The sequence below is a fragment of the Cinclus cinclus genome, chromosome Z (genome assembly GCF_963662255.1).
Source record: "Cinclus cinclus chromosome Z, bCinCin1.1, whole genome shotgun sequence".
Lineage (NCBI taxonomy): Eukaryota > Metazoa > Chordata > Aves > Passeriformes > Cinclidae > Cinclus > Cinclus cinclus.
In genome coordinates this window covers 50,931,503-50,949,095 of record NC_085084.1, presented here as the reverse complement: position 1 = coordinate 50,949,095, position 17,593 = coordinate 50,931,503, and the positions used below count along the sequence as shown (strand labels likewise).

At 37.1% G+C, this 17,593-nt stretch overlaps 1 protein-coding gene across 9 annotated transcripts in view; it reads right to left on the bottom strand.

Moving 5' to 3' along the window:
* Positions 1 to 3,520: 3,520 nt before the first annotated feature.
* Positions 3,521 to 17,593, bottom strand: part of PIP5K1B (phosphatidylinositol-4-phosphate 5-kinase type 1 beta) — a 99,129-nt gene continuing 85,056 nt past the window's right edge. For 8 of the 9 annotated variants that reach the window (XM_062513039.1, XM_062513037.1, XM_062513042.1 and 5 more), the window contains 3 exons: positions 16,054 to 16,171; positions 10,142 to 15,124; positions 3,521 to 4,260 (listed from right to left, as the gene is read on the bottom strand). In XM_062513039.1, the coding sequence (XP_062369023.1) occupies positions 14,915 to 15,124; positions 16,054 to 16,171 (328 nt within the window). In that variant the 3' untranslated portion in view covers positions 3,521 to 4,260; positions 10,142 to 14,914. The remainder of the gene's footprint in view (positions 4,261 to 10,141; positions 15,125 to 16,053; positions 16,172 to 17,593) is intronic. The other variant, XM_062513044.1, reaches the window with a different exon arrangement.

Sequence of the window (17,593 nt, the reverse complement as noted above, 5' to 3'; positions counted from 1 at the left end):
AAAAGGTTTCTTAAAAAGCCCACACAGTTTCTGTGGAAGCAGACCCTTCCACAGACAAGACCAAAAGATGCAGCCGTTGCAAGTAAAACCAAAAATATAAAAAGCATACAAGTATTCAGAAGCTTATCGGTGGTTATTGTGTGATGCATTTTTATATTTCAAAAACTCCTTATTAAAGTAAGCAGCTGGGTGCTCTAAGCCACCTGATCTAGTTGAAGATGTCCCTGCTCATGGCAGAGGGTTTAGGCTAGGTGACCTTGAAAGGTCCCTTCCACTCCAAACTATTGCATGATTTCCACTGCATTAGGGAATAAGTTATCAAGTTTCTCACCAAGATTTGTAATTTGGTAATATTTTTCTATAAGCCAAAATTATTTTACTCTACACAAGGGGGAAAAGTTCAAGCAATTCAAGCCACTTGGGCAAATTTCAGCTGAAATTATGAAGTCTGTTTTAGTTAAAAGCTGTTTGTACTAAATTGTTACCTAACTTAGCCAGTTTCTTGTCTCTTTTCGACAGACTTCTGTCTTTCTTTGATGTCTTCTCAGTTGATGTTCTTGTTGTGTTTTGTGGGGGAGGTTTTCGTACATCAAGCAGATTTAAGATACCCTTTGGGTCCTTAAGAACAACCCATTCTTAGCCCTGCTAAGAGAAGCTACTTAGTTTCTACAGGAATAATGGTTTACAGACTGAGATAAGGCTTGCAGGATCAAATTACTTATATCAGACCACAGAATACATTGGTAAGCAAACGACTGATTTTTCATAGCTTGGTAGGGAAGGGGGAAAACAGCTAGACGAAGGGAGGAGTACCTGTTCTTTTATGCAGTATTTAATCTCTTTAAAGATGGTGCTTATTTATATAGCTTGCTTTCCCTGTAAAAAGAACCTTGGATGTTTTCTGATATTATCCAACTAGTTCCACAGTGATTTTTCCCTAGTCATCCAGGTCATGCAGAACTCTCATAAGAAATGTTCATCTTGTGTTTTTAAGTTAATGACAAGTCAATGATTAAATATTTTCTCTAGTACTGGCAATTTCACATACCAAATATTTTAAGAAGTTAACAACAGTTAACTTTAATTAAAATGTAAAGTTCAACAGTTAATTCAAATGTAGAGTTCAAGTTAGTGAATTTTACAAGATGCCACTACCAAGTAAGGATCAATCACACAACTTCTAAAGGGCTCAGATTAGGGATTAACAATTTAAACAATGATTTTCTTAAGGTTTTTCATCTTGATTCCTGTCCCTTAGGTTAATGTTGTTCATACCACAATACTGGTATCAGTACCTTTTTATGTTGGTGAAGGAGTTCCAGATGCAGAAGCACTGCAGGGTCAGGCCTCACACATTCGGTCTGGAAAGAGCTGATAGTTTTTTTACTTTAAGCAAATGTATGCTTCACTGGAAATGTTTCAGTGAATGGCTTTCATGAAGAACAGGGGGAGTGCGCTACTGATTGCTCTTCTGTCACTGTCTAATGGAAGGTTTTGGATGATACCGTTGAGTTATATGAAATTAAATTGTCTGAAGTATAAGCAGAGTCAACAAGAAATTGGGATCTATCCAAACATTGGGATATGTGTGCTTTCAAACCATTGAATTGTACTACAGGGACACTAATTGGGTTGGTTTGTTTGTTTGTTTGTTTGGCTGGGGGTTTTGTTTGTTTGTGAGTTGTTTTATTAACTGAGGGCAGCTATTCAGTGGTACTACCATCAAAGGCAAAACTTCACCTCTGAATGCCATATGATTAAGTCACAAGCTCAGATAGCAAAACTTTGAAATTATTCCATACCTTTCTCTAAGCTGGCATCAAACCTGTGCTTTTTCATTCTGAGCAGCTTGCAAGGCCAGAGTATTCAGATACCACTGCCCACAGAGAGCCCATGCTTGTGACTTAATTCTTCTTTGCTCCCTGTGGCAAATTTGATCTGGAGAAACAGACCAATACTTTAAGACTTCCAGGAGCTGATTGTGCCTTCTGTATATTATTTTTACTTGATATGATCTGCCTCATCAACTCTACTGCTATATTTATAAGTCTTAGTATTTTCATCAAGTGCTACCAATGTGATACACCAAGGCAACCAAAATACTTAAACATGAAACTTGCACATCCCTACATACTCCTGTGCTCTTTGATGTTTGAAAATTTATACCATTTTATGCACTAGAGAGCAAAATGGGTTACAAGTTGTTGATCATTACCCACCCACCCACCCACACACACACATACACACCCCTTTTAAGTGCTCATGCTTTGGAGAAGGTTTCCCCAGTAGGCTCCATAATCATACAGGATTTTCTTTTTCAAGTGTTAAATGACTGTTTTGATTTATAAATTACTGGGTTCAAGGGACTATACACAAAATATGTCTCAGAATCGTTTAGTATGGACATTCAGGTTTTGGAATGTTAGAATTGTTACATTCAGAATTGTTATAGTGAAGTTATGAATTCTCCGGGTTCTTTGTAAGGACACATGATTCAGATGCTATAGTTACTAGGTAATTGGGGAAAAATTGTCATGGGTGTTCTTTATGAAGGTTAATCGGGTGCTTAAATGTTTTTCCCCAAATAATACTAATGATAAATACCTTCTTTGCACAGAGACCTATTCTAAATATCCTGTACACTATGCATGAAGGAGCAGACACTTGACAGAGATGTACAAAATGTTTTTACTCACAAGACATGCAATTTGTTTTGCTTTTCTCAGAGGAATTCTGCAGAAAAATTACCTTGCTGAGATTAAGCAGTCTAATTTTAAAGCCTAGAAAAATGGTAATCATGAGATACAAGCTCCAAGTGAAGCCTTAGACTCTGCATACTTAGAAAGTGAAAAACTCAAAACTGCTTTAAATTTCTCTATACTGTGCATAATTAAGGAATTATTCTTCTTACTTGTCAGCATTACAGAATTATATCAAAGTAAAATAAAAAAACCACACCACCACCATCCCCCACCAAGCCAAAACAAAAAAATCCACCACACCAAATCCTTAGAAGAAATATTCTATACAGGTACAGAGGAAAAGTTCTAGGACTTAAAATACCAAGTTCTGGGTTTGTCAATTTAACAGGTTTAATATGCTTACTCCTAGAAGACTTGTTATTACCAATAACTTCGGTAGCTTTCTAAGTGACACTTGTGCAAATTTTTAAATACACCACTTCATCGAAGCATGAAATCTTGGACTGATGATCACTGGCATTTGGGGTTATCTCCCTGTTACTTGGGAAATTAGGGAACTAAAACAGTTTCTGTAGTTCCCCTAGAATGATTACCCATACTGAAAAAACTGAAATGGTTTCATAAAGCAATGCCTGTTGAGTATGTTACTTTGGCTTTCCTGCTCTAATTTCAAGATTCCCCTTTTCATTATAGGGCTGGTAAAGACAGATGCCATGTTTATCATATCTCAAGAGGCCTCTTAAAACTGTCTCATGAAGGTAGAGAAATGCAACAACAATTAAGTCCATTATAGTTCAATAGTAGGATGACAGCAGTGATAGGCTTTAGAATAAAATCTTTTATTCATCAATAAAACTATAGTTTACAATAGTATTTTCTAAATAAATTATAGAATTCCTCTTTTACAAGAAATAAAGCAAAATCAAAAATATTTCAGGGACAATATATGTACACAACATAAGGCCTTGTTATAAATAACATTTTTATCTACTTTGTACCAACAGTGAAAGTATCTTTACAGGTTAATTTTCATATGGTATGTGCAGAGATTTGCCTTAACCCTTGTACAACATCAGTTCCAATTTCCAGTGATGTGGACCTAAGCAATTGGAAATGAGGGAGTCAAAAATTAAATTTATTTTACTCATCACTGTGTTTATTTTTAAATAGGTAAAGTAGGTAATAGATTTGGTTTGTGCATAGTTACTCAATGCATGCAAATGAAACCACTAGAGAGCTGATAAGAAAATTTCACTTCAAAATGCAAAAAAGGTGATTGGCAATATTGTAGAAAGCAGCCTGAATACACAGTTCTTCACAGTTGAGCAAGCAACAGCAAATGACTGCAGGGTGTGGAATGTTTCATGTCATTTTTGTCAAGTCCATCGATCCTTTCTGTGGTTCAAAGATCCTGGCACTTCTTAGAATTAGTTCCGTTGATTATTACTCTTTATCTATTAGGCTCAGCAAATTCCTCCTTCTTAAATGAGGAGTGCAGAAAGTGCTCTTCATTAACCGTGGTCACTTCACTTAGTTTTACTCAATGTATTCTTTGTTACTGGAAATACAGAAATGACAAGTTAAGAGTTGTGTATACTTGTTTTCTTACAGAATTATAAACAGGTAATGTCCTTCTTTCTCTAAACAGGCTGCTGTACAATTTGGCAGTCATTCTCTTATGACTTTGACCCCTAATCAAAAGCATTGGGTCTCTTTTCTTGTACAACAGTTAACCCCTATGGATTTGCAGTACAATAGTATTATGTGAACTAGAACTACTTGCTGCTGCAAAATGCTGAACACTCTGGATGTCAGACAAGACAGAACAATCTGAGAGCACTCAGAAATTTGCTACAGCTTATTTTTATCTTGCAGAACTTTAGCATTTACTACTTAAATGTGGCAGTCTTCATATGTCATGAATGTAAGTGCTGTCAGCTTCCACATAATGCTCTTTCCCCAGATGAAAAATCATACCTTACAAAAAACTTTCAGGCACAGTTAATGTTCTAATCAATGCTGTAGCAATCATTCTATTTCACACACACACACACACACACACACACACACACAAATTGTTAATAATCTTAATGCATTAGAGTTTTCTACACTACCCTCATGTAGTAGAAATAGTTGATCACTTCTTGGCATCCCTGTAGAGTTAGAGATGAATTGAAAAGAAACTGAATGTCTTATTATGACAACTCAAACTAAGGATAAACTGACAGCTGAAGAATATATTTCAGTAAATTGAATGCATCTCAGCTGATATACCCAAAATGGAGCAAGATGCAAAATCAAAACAAAGGGATCTGTAATGACCTAACTCTAAAACCTTATTAAAAACATTTCAAAGATGTAAGGTTCAATTTATTAAACAGATTTTTAAGGTCACCTTTACATTGTGCTTTTTGATACAAGCACTTAACTGACCTTTAAATAGTTTGACAACAGTCTAATTTTGATTATGAACAAAAAAAATCTCTGAAGGCATTTCTTAAACTTATCTCAGAGAAAAGCAACCAACAGATTTACATCAATATTTTTGTTGTGACTTCTAGCACTAGCCCTTGAACCTTAAGGAACAATATTTCAATATTGTTCTATGAAAACATCCTACAGTATAGTGCACCAGTCTTAGGGCGTTCATAATCACTGATGCCACTGAACACAGTCCCAATTTCTTGGGTGCTGTTTGCTCTCTCTCTTAGGAACTGTGATCTGGCAAATAAAGTTGACTGACGTATTAGCACCTGAATGTGCTAAAGCAGTAAAGTACTTAGGAAATACAGAACCATTTCATATGTGAAGTGAAATTATTGTATGAGTGAGTAAAATAAAATGAAGTGGTATTTAAAATCAGTGTGATGTAAAACCAACAAAGACTTTTTTTTTTTTTTTTTTTAGAATCAGTTTGGAAAAAGAAGTTGAAAAATGCTAGTACCAATAAACAAAATAATGTTATATGAAACAAGACAAATTAATCAGAATTTTCATTAGCATCATCTTGTTTCTGTCTGAAAGCTCAAATATGAATGACTGCAGATCCATTTCTGACAAATATAGTGATCACTCAGCACAACTTCTGAACTCTAGACTTCTTACTGCTTTTCACTAAGGGTGCTATCAGTATTACTGATGCTGGTTTTATAGTATTCCACTAATTATGCAATGGAACCATGAATTAGCTTATTCACGTTCCCTTTCCTCTGACCCTTCCAAAGCATTTCAGTGAAAAATTCTAAGAAAAGTTGCATAATGGAGTTGGAGAAAAGAGACCTGACAATAACTTGTAGCAACTACTAACTGCATGAGTCAATCACAAAAATACTGTTGATGGTTCTAATGCCATTTTGAGAAGATGAGATTTTCAGATGTTCATATTTATGTCAGGTACAGTCCAGTACTGTACTATTCTGGAAAGAAATCCATCTATTTCAAGGCACAGGAGGTGATCCTCTAGGCAACACTGTATCCACTACACAACTTTTGGGGTTACATTGATTACAGATAAAGGAAACTGTGGGGATTTTTTTTTATAGAATCAGAGTTTGGCTGTAGCAATTTGGTCCAAAATTATAAATAACACACATGACATTACAGGAATCATTCCTATAATCACTGCCTGAGATGTCTCACACTGTGTGTATAATGGATTTACTATGTTTGAGTCTACTTGAGGCTTTTTGTCTTGGAGCATTTTTGTGCTCCAGTTCTCTTTCCATGGAAATGTTTTTGAGCTGATTGTTTTCCTCTTATGGTGTTTTAAAAGCCCCAGGCATGAGAACATGTTGTTCCATGATAATACATGCTGGCATTTTAGTGCTTGGCTTCCTCAGGCAACGTATTACTTGTGATCTGAATTGGTACTTTTTAATCTAATAAAGCTCCTAATTCTTATGTCTGATTTTCATGCAGGGTTGACTAAAATGTTCCTTCTTACATAATGTTTCTTCTGTAAGAACACCTCTGTCAAACTACACTCAAGTGCTTGTTTGTTTTTCACCTCTGACCAGATTTCAGTTTTATGAGACACATAGGCCTCTTTTTCTCCTCTCCTTTTTGGGCTAATGCATGGATGGATACAGGGAAAGCACAGATAACAACAGAAGAAAGGAGCAGTTATTACTGATAAAACAAGTTAGTTTGCCTCTTTCAGCCTTAAACAATTTCTGTTTTGAGGGGAGTGCTTGATTGGCTCTACCATGCTCACATAACATTTTAAGGATTATTAATGCTCTTAGGGGAAAGGAAGGATACTTGTAAGTAAGAATGTCTTAATTCCTTTCTCATAGTCCCAGAATTCAGGTTCAGTCTACCATGTTTCCAGTATCAGTTCAGTCCACCAGTATCTTCAGAGGAAGTGGTGAGGAAGAGAAACTGAAGCTTCTGTGTATTCTGTGCAGTGTGACTGCATAACTTCTAGCTTGTTTTTACATGTATTCTGTCTAGGAATTGCTTTACTTTCAGCTGCATTTGTTACTATTCCACAACAGCATCCTGAAGAAAATGACTCTATGACTAGAATTTAATTGAGATTATGGGAGAGAGTACAGAAGAAAAGGAATACTGAAGAGTAAGAAGAGTCAGAAAGTTTTGACAGTTTCTAAACAGGTATTTTATAGACCAATATTTGTAAATCTGCTTACCTATGCATCTGCAACAGATTTGAAATACAAAGTTAATTTTCAATATTATTTTAAGACTTCAAAATTCTATAATAAAATTGTAATTTGGAAATGAACCACACCATTAAGTAATTGTAAATGTTATAGTATAATATATGCCATTCATCTGACACAAATCATAGCTACACTAACCAGGATCTAAATACACTGGACTTGCTTATCACTACAGTTATTCCATTATTTTATTTTACTGAAGGCCTTATCAGTCCATATCTTCAGTAGCAGTGATATTTAAATTATATATAAAATGTATTAGCCTTTCCTTTAACAATGGGAGGCAGTGCTGAATTTCCATGTGAAAACTTCTGTACTACCCAAGAATTTTTCATTGTAGCTAAATATACAGAAGTATTCTGTAAGCAAAAAATAATTCATTAATGAAATCCTATAGGCAGGACATACATTTATTTATTTAAATCCTATATTTACCACCAGATGACTTAACAAACACAGCATCACAATGGAACAAATTTAAAAATTTGTCACTATTTACATGCATGTTCTTTTTCAGCTGGAAGTGTGAGGGAAATCAAGCCTACTTGAAGTAAATAAATTAAATACCTAAGCCTTACTACTCTGATTTTACTGATACTGTAGTACACTATGTGTCAGCTATCTTTATAAATAATTCATGGGAAGGCTAAGAAAACACAGTAGGATGGTTTATAATAGCACACGTTGCTTTTTTAACTAGAGAAAACTCAGTCAAACAATTTGAGACTTCACTGCAGAACAGTAAGGTGAATTTGAAGTTATTCCATACTTTTTAAGTGGAATTACCACTTTTAAGGCACTCCATAGTTAACCTGGGCTAAGACCTTCAGGATCAGTTTCACTTGTTGATCATAGACCACTCTTAAGGAACTTTTGTAAGATTGGACTTATATCTTTTACTAATTAAATTCCATAGCACATTGAGATACTGTTATGCTCAATAGCATTTGCTGACAATGAACTGACACCAACAAATAGAGCTTCAAGGGAATTTTACAAATTATTTACAGAGGAGGAAGAAGAATACCCTGTTTTGTGGATTTCTACCACAAAATGCTAAATAGAAGTATGTTGACTTCTCTGTTTCTGGTTTATATGCAAGAAACCTGTTTATCTCAGACAGAAACATTTGTTTCAAACTCTTTGATCTATCATTGTGTTACATATTCATAAAAGCAAGAAGCCTTTTAAAGTTATGCAGAGAAACATTTCAAATTTAGAAGGTTTTTCTGTATCTCCTTCTAGCTTTTATTTATTATTTATTATTTATTATTATTAATTGTATTATTTATTCCTTATATTTAATTGATAATTAAAATTATTTGTATGAATTAATCAGTATCATAACTATGTTACTAGAATAACTGGAAATCATTTAGATAGTCTTACACCTACTGCTTATTGCGGATAATGCTTAGTCATATGACTATGTCATAAAAGCTGGATTTCTTAAGCTATTTTCTGGGTTACAAGGTTTATAAGAGAATAAAACAATATAACTTAAAAGTAAACTTTATTTAAGAATGTAACTAACAGTGCTTCTTAGAGTGGCAGGTGAACAAAACGCTAGTTTGAACTTGGTCTTTTTCCAGAACTAAGAAATTACAGGCTCAGACCAGCATTCAGTTGTGAGCCCAAGATGTACCTCTACTTCTGTCCTGGAACAAAAATTCATGCTGTTACCAGGTACATTCTGAGTTTTGACATCGGCAGCCCAGTATGTTTGCATGGAGTTCCCTTAATGTAATATTTCAAACACAAGCCCTTAAATCCTATTACCTGTAAGATCCTTTTTGTTTACAACCTCTGTTCAACCTCATCTTACTTGACTATTAGAATTTCCACACAAAACTGTTGAGAAAAATACAATTTTAAGCTGCTCTTTATAGTAGATTAATACAATTGCATTTTACGATAGTTTTATTTCTATACATGGGACCAAAATTTCTTAATTTACAAGTGAACTATATTTGTCCAAAGGTTTAGCATTTTACCATTTCAAAGCAGAAGGCAAAGACATCAAAGGATTAATGGTATCCAAAATTAAGCAAGTTAAAGTATTTTTCATTAAAATATATAGTGGGTAAGACTACAGCAGCTTGCTTTGTGGTAGAAGCACTAAGATTATTAATCACAGACTTAAAGGAAAATCTGAGAATGCCATTTAAAACTACATTTTTCTGCTTGCATTTTGCCCTTTTAAAAGGACATCTTTTAACCTTTCCAACTGAAGGTTAGATCAGCTAATGCAATGTCATTGATTTGATTTATTTTTGAGATGTATGTTAGAATGACTATCCTGTTCCTAGTGTTAGCAAAAACATGCATCTTCTCCCTCTAACGTGCATTTAATCATCCTCCTATAAAAGCAAAATTGCCTTCTGCTCCACACTTATACTTTAGTATCGTCAGGTTTTCCCAACCACAGGCTAATTGCTGTTTCCAGGCCCAATGAAGGATATTGCAGGGCATCAGGAAATAACAGATCAGTAGACAGAACAGTATCCTATTTCTGTTTCTTCCACAAATACCTCAGGATGCATACAGGGTACATGTGATTAAGTTACAGCTCACTTCCACAACCATCTCAAAACAGTTAAGTGTGTATCAATACAGGATGTGGGACACGAGAGGCAGGGATAAATAACTTCTACAGGTGGGTTTGCTTAAGAAGTAACATGTGCTTAGCTATGGTATCCAATTTCCTTGAAGCTGTCAGTTGTTGCATACCTAGACAGTTCAGGTGTGTGCCATTACCTTGATTATTGACTTCTGAATTTGTTTTCCTTCAGGAAGCTGAGAAAGGGTGCTGCAAGTTCCAAAAAGCATCTATGATTCTCTCCATATAAGGCCTATTTATTCTTCCAGACTGTCGGAGTTTCCCCTGGTCTTTCTGACCTGCCTCAGCTAACTCAGGGTCAGAGAGACAGGGGATTTTTTATCCGGCATGGACAAAGGCAAAAGATTATAGGAGGCTCTCCTTCCTGGGATGATCCAAGTTTATTGTCCTGAAGAGTTCCAGGGAGAAGAGAGAGAGACATGGCAAACGCAGGGTATTTTCGACTCCAACTCAGGGTCGGAGGAACCCCGGGTCACAGCCACTCAGGGCTGGCCAGGGGGAAAAGGGAGGAGTTAAGGGAAGGGGAGAACCATGATACAAACTGAGAGGGGAAACAGAACAAACCCTCCTCAGTGCAACACAAAACCATAAATGTGCATTACAACACCAGACCTTTGCTCAGGGGAATAAACACTGCATGACATCCAAAGCTGGGTTTTAATTATTCTTCTGTTGATATTCTTCAGTGGAATATACTTACTTATACTATATATACTGCATTCTCCAAGACGTAATAGTAATGTATGTTCTACAAACTGAAAACTAACTAAAGACATCATTATCACATGTGAAATTCATACAGACAGCTTTACAAAAGGTGTTACCTGTGCCTGTCACTAGATTCTCAGAGGATTCCACCATCCACCCTACAGATTTCAAACCTAAGAAATACTTCACAGTGCTAACCAGTTTTTTTATTAAATAAGACTGTTGCTTTATAAACTAAATTCAAAAGCTATCAAGAAGAAATGGTTTCACTGTTTAAAGGGAGCCAAAAGAACCATAGATCAGCCCACACTGAAGGGACTGTAAGAGGTCATCTGATTCAACCTTTTTCAGGAAAGGGAGCTTGGATGGCATTATCAATCATCACTGTCCAGCTGCAGACCTCCTGTGATGGGAAATTTACTGCATCCCTGGGGAGGTTGTTCCAGTGAATCATTCATCATTATAAAATCATGCTCATTGTAAATCATTCTCTTCAAATCATTCTCATTGTAAAAACAATTATTTCTTACATAGAGAAGAAACCTCCCTCACTACAACTTGCATCCATTGCCCCTAGAGAAAAAGAGGATCTCGATAGTATTCGTATTGTAGTTATGGTTTAAGTTCTGGAAAACTGTGTTAAGATCCCTCCTGAAAATTCTGTGGACTAAAAAGACTTAACTTTTACAGTCCTTCCTCAAATGTCAAGTTCTCCCCATCCTTGACCATCCTCATGGCCCCTCTTCAGTCTGTCCACATCTGTTTTGGAACTGTGGGGGCCAGAACTGGATACACAACTCCATGTGCAGTCTGACAAGCGCTGGTGGAGTGGGATGATCACATCTCTCTGTTAGCAGTGCCCCCATGGGTGCAGCTCAGGATCCACTTTGCCTCAGTAGCTGCAGCAGTGCACTGCTGACGTGTGTCCAGGTGTTCTCTGCTGGGACCCCTGGGCTCCCCTTGTCAAGGCTGTTCCACAGCTCATGGGTCCGAGCCTGGCTGGGCTCATTGGTTTTGTGCTCCCAGGTGCAGGACTCTGCAATTCTCCTGGTTGAACTTTACACAGCTCTTGTGGCTCTGTCTTGCAGCCTGTTCATATCTGTAAAAGGTGGCTCTCCCTGCCAATGTGTCCCTCTCAATACCCAGTTTAGTGACAAAGCAAACGTGGTGAGGGTGCTTTTGGTCCCATCATCCGGATCATTCATGGAGATGTTACAACATGGAGCCCAGTACTGATCCCTGAGGGGGGGGGGCATGATTGTGACAGGCCGCCAGCCTCAGTAAAACAAACTGATCACCTATGAGATGATTCCTGCCCATCTCACAGATCACCCCCATCCAGTCTGTATTTGACATTTGTCTAGGAGGAAGCTGTGGGAGACATGACACAAGTCAAATGCTTTACTGAAGTGCAGGCAAGCAACATCCACTGCTTTCTCCATATTGACTGAAGATGGTAATTCATTTTAGAAACGTGATCAGGTTAGCCTGGCATGATTTTCCTGTGGTAAATCTGTGCTGGATTTTCCCAGTCACTTGCTTCATTTGGTTGGTAATAGTTCCCAGTCATCACTGGCAGCTTGTTCTGCCACTTTCCCAGGAACTACAGTAAGGAGTCCTTGGTCTTTTTTGGGCCATTCTTATAGACACATATGAGATCTGCCCTCTTCCAGTCGTCAGAGATGCCCGCTGATCTCTGTGAATTTTCAAAAATAATAAGACTGTGTCCCTGCAACAATATCAGCCACTTCTGCTGACATCCTGGGTTATATTCCCTCCTGGACCTTGCATTTATGTGGGTTGAGCACTCGCAGCCCACTACTGGTAGGTCAACATGTGTGTTGTAGCTACTTGATCCTGGGAGCTATGGTCTGGCCCTACTGGCAAAGAGGGAGGAAAGAAGGTATTGAGAACTCTCTCTGCCAGCATTATCTGTAATTTTTTTCCCTGCCCAGTCTAGTAATGGGTCTGTGTATTCCCTGGGCTTCTGCTTAACTGCTATTTTATGTTACAATGTCAGATGTAACCAAAAGTATGTATCCTATCACCATCTGTTAAAGCCAGGTGGGGATGTGTTCTTTTGTCTCTTTCATGACTCATCCCTGATAACTCCCTCTGGTGGGGGATGTCTTCTGTTAATGGGCCATCAGGTCTCACTGCACAACTCAAAAATTACATCATCCTATGTTGAGATGCTCTGCCCAGGCAGAGGAAACAAGCATTCCTATCTGGATATAATCTGAGGTTTGGAACACCACAAGTGGCCTTATCCACTGGATTCTCAGAGGACAGGAGCTCCATAACCACCACTGGACTTTCAGAGGAAGATCAGACCCTTCCACAGGATCACAGCTTCAACAGAACCACATCTACCACTTCAACAGGATTGCAGCCACCATTTAAATCAGACTGCTACCAACACGCTGACCAACAGGGTGTCAGATTATATTCTGACTCTGTCAATGTTTCTGTATTACTGCATTTATTTTCATTTTCCTGTTAAACTGTATTTCTGACTTGGGATTCCCCACTGGTTGGCTTTCAATCTAGTACAACTGCTTCTGTATCTGATCAGTCATTTCTTCTTGCTATCTCTGGCCATTTCCAGTTCCAGTTGAACCTTGAATTTCATGTGTGCAACTCTACATGCCCTAGCAAGGATCTTGTAGTCCCCAGTGGGTAACTGATCAGCCTTCTCTAGAGGGTATGCTCCCTTTTTGCTTTTAGCAACACTCATTGTTAACCTAGGCAGTCACTTGTTCTATCTTCTTCCTTCCATTTTGTAGGCAGTGAACTGTTATTTTGCTTCCAGCAGGATATTATTCAAGAACTCCTAGCACTCCCATGCTGTTTTGCTTTCCACACATGCTTCCTGTTAAATCCCTCACATCTGGGCTCTGAGTACACCAAAGCCAATTTATTTAAAATCCAGAGCCTTTTTCCTAATACTGGTCTTTGGTATTTTCAGCAGGATCTTAAACCCACAATGTTGTGATTCCTGCACCCAAGGCTATGATTTGAAGTTGTCTTTTCAGTTTGTGAGCAGTAAATCTAGCAATACATTGTTCCTAGTCAAAACTACCATCACATTTAGCAGGATGCAAGTCTTCATGCATTCCAAGAATTTAATTGACAACTTGTGCATTGCTGTATTGTTCTCCCAACAAATGCCTGGGTAATTGAAGTCACCCATTATGACCAGGTTCAATACTTGCTGGAAGAGCCAAAGTAAGTTTTTGTCAGCCTCGTCATCCTGCTTTGAAGGCTAGGAACACCCACATAAAAGAAGATCCTCCTTTGTGATGACCCATCTAATCTTGATCCTTAGACATCTGATAGACATTTTGTGGTCTCCATAGGTTACCTTCATACACCCAGATTTCTTTTTTATAAGTACAGCTCCACCTCCTCTCTTTATCTTTGCAAAAGAGTTTGTAGACATTTATTGTGATCTTCCAGTCATGTGAGTCTTCCCACCAAGCTTCTATGACTCCTTTCACATTGTAACTCTCAGACTAGGCATGAATCTGAAGTTCCTCTTCTTCTTATGCTTTGGTATACATGTACTTGAGGCAGTTGGATTTAGGATTCTTCCTTTGCAAAGTGTTGAGAAGCATTTCCTGCTCCTCTAGTCCACCTACATGCTCATCCATGCTTTGCTTATGAGCATTCAGGAGTCACAGCTCTGGATCCCCCTCTCAAGTTACGTAGTTAAAAGCATAATTCATTAAGTCAGCTAATCTGCTAGCAAGGTTAGGTTGTGTGTGATTAGACGTCTGTCCACTACCCAAAATATTTCAGGATTTCTGAGACCCTCTTTGTTGAACAGATGATTCAGGTCCATGTTGTACTAGCTATGAGCCAAATTAGCAGAAGTCCTATAGGAGTAGATTGATTTAATGGGCTACTTGGGGTCACAATTAACTAAATCAATTCTACGTCTAATTGGCCACTGGTACTTGCTACTGTTTTGTGTCAGTGGAGGCAGGACAGACAACTCCCCTATGTGTGCTGGACTACTAAATTAGTAGCTATTAACTGTACTATACACACTCAAGATTTGCTGGCTAATCAGAAGGAAAAAAACCTCAGTGGCACAGCCTACAGAAAAAAGAGAATGTGACAAGCATTTCATCTTGATGTAAGATCAGACACAAACATGTTTCATCTAAACACAGGAAAATCTTTTTCTGGACAGATAATCAGTCTCTGGAACAACTTCTGAAGGGATGTGGCAGAGTCCTCATTGCTGGAGTTTTTTGAGCTGTGGTGGAAAAGGTTGTTAGATAATCTTCTCCAGGTTCCCTTTTCCACAAAAAGTTGGACTGGATGATCTCTTGAGGCCCCATCAACCTGAGCCGTTTTATGATTCTAAGATAGTATGGATTTCTTAAGACAAAGATCAGGTAACTCTAGGGATAAGAGAAATAAAGAATGCAATAAATTTTATCTATAAAGGAGACAACCATGAGAAACATTTATTAGAAACATGAACAAACTTTCCTATTTTGATTCTTCATCTCTGGTACAATTCTTGCCTTGGGAGTCAAAGAGAAATATTACTAGAATAATGTCAGAATTGTTTATGATTTATTAAAATAAGCCTTTGGAAAAAAATGCCAAGCTTAACATACCTGCCTCCTGCATTTATACTGACAATTTCAGAACAGCCTAAAGGAATTAAATGCACAAAACTCACTCAACTGGAACTTGAATTGGGTGCCTTTATGTCTGTGGAATGTGAGTTGTGGGTACCAAGACAACTTTCGAAACACAGTGACATGAAGACAAAAAAAAGATAGACTTGACCTTATCTTTCAGTAGTCAGTTAAATTGCTCACTAGGAACTGAAACAGCAAAGAAAAGATACATTTTTAATCAGCCATCACAACTGGACAATCCTTCAAAACAGAAAAGTGGGCCATTTATGTACTTCACAGTGAGCTCTACTGGCTTCAAAATCAGTGACATAAACTCAGAACTTTTCAATTTGAGAATTTAATTTCTCCATTGTGAAGTATTCCATATAAAAAGGAAAGATTTTGTTGTTATTGTTGTTTTGGGTTTTTGGCTTTTTTCCCTCCAATAGAAGACAACAGAAAAGACCTACCATTAGAGAAAAACTGAAGAATGTTTTGGCATACTTCATTATCAATGCAATAGTTAATAGGTATATAAATTCTTGCTTTGGCAAATCATACCTTTGTAAACTTACACGTTTCATAAAAAAATACCTCAATAAACCTCTGGATCTTGGAGTAAGGCAGGTATTTTAGACACTGAACCTGAGTCAAAGCAATTATAGGTGAAAAATCCCATCAGAAACAGTTTGACAACTTACTAAGTAGACATCCAAAACTGAAGCATTATCATTCTCCATTTCCAATGTGCTCTGTTCTGAAGTCAAATAGATGGCACTGTCTCCCAAAGTGAATGTTGAACTCGAAGGTAACCCTTTACTGCAAAGAGAAGGGAGAGTACAATCAATCAAAAGTCCAAGTTACATATCAGTCATAAATTAAAATTTAAAAGTAAGTTTCTCTATTAAACATAGAAATCTTCAAATATTTGGAAAAAAGGAATGTAAATAAACAAATATAGATACGCTGGCAATGGCTAGATAACTGGAAGCTCATATCTGACTAATTGTACAGAAACCTCAGATTTTATTTTTGCATTTACTAAAATTTCATCAGAAATTAATGCTATTCCTGAACTTCAATATTTATTTAATGAATGAAATTATGTCACACTAAATATCACATAATTTTATTAATCTCAAGTTACATTAATTCCACATTACACATGGTGTAAATTTTGGCAGCATTTTATAATTCAAAAATAGGGAAAAAAGAGTAAGCAATTAGGCACATTGTAAAATTACTAACATTGGACTTTTCCATGCAGACACAGGTCACTAGCAGCCATAAGTTCAGAAGGAAAAGTGGGAGAACAAAAGTGTATTGTAATTAGTACACCTATGCAAGGAAGAGATGTTTACAGAGCAGATGCACTGTATTACTTTATTCACTGATTGTTTTCTTTCTTCTCTGCCTTAAAGAAATAATGCAAAACTGCAAAAACAATTTCACAGAAACCTCATTTTGTAACACGGTCAACAAAGCTGAAACTCTCCAAGGTGTTTTAATGGAGTTAGTTGTCCCCTACTGCATATCTTGACTACCTGCCAGAAGTTAGGCTCCCAGCTGCCTTGAAAACTCAACTGTCAGTTGTTCAGAAACATATTTTAGAAGTTCTTATGTATTTGCAGACAAAGTGAGAAACAAAATTTCTGAATTATAACTTGGTTTGGAAACATTGTTACAGCCATCAATCCAGATATGATTAATTTCCCCCTCCCTTTGCACTACTGTAAGTATATTTCAGATGGGATAGAACTTCGGAAAGGGCAAAACTAGCATACAAAGTTCAACATGCAGAAACTAGCATGTAAATTTGAGATTCAAATGCTCCACAAAATAATGAATCAATGTCATACTGCAACAGAGCTTTACATTCACTGCATAACAATGTTCCTTTTATCATATAATGCACTGGACAATATTTTCAAAAGCAAGACTTTTTTCTCTTGCACTAGGATGACCCACTGACTTAGCACTATTCTCATATGTGTAACTTGAATGCTATTGAGCAGTGTAAAAGAGTAAAAACAAACATCTTGTAATTAATCTGTTAACAGTGATACACATGCTGCCAGCAGTTGGTAACTGAAGTTCAAATTTCTTCAATAGCATCATCATAGGTGCATTTACTGCCAGTTTTAATGCAGACTGATTTTAATGAGACTGATAAGGCAAAGACATATTGGGGTGGCACAGGAGAGAGCAAGTGAAATCCCCACACACACCACAGTGTTTCAG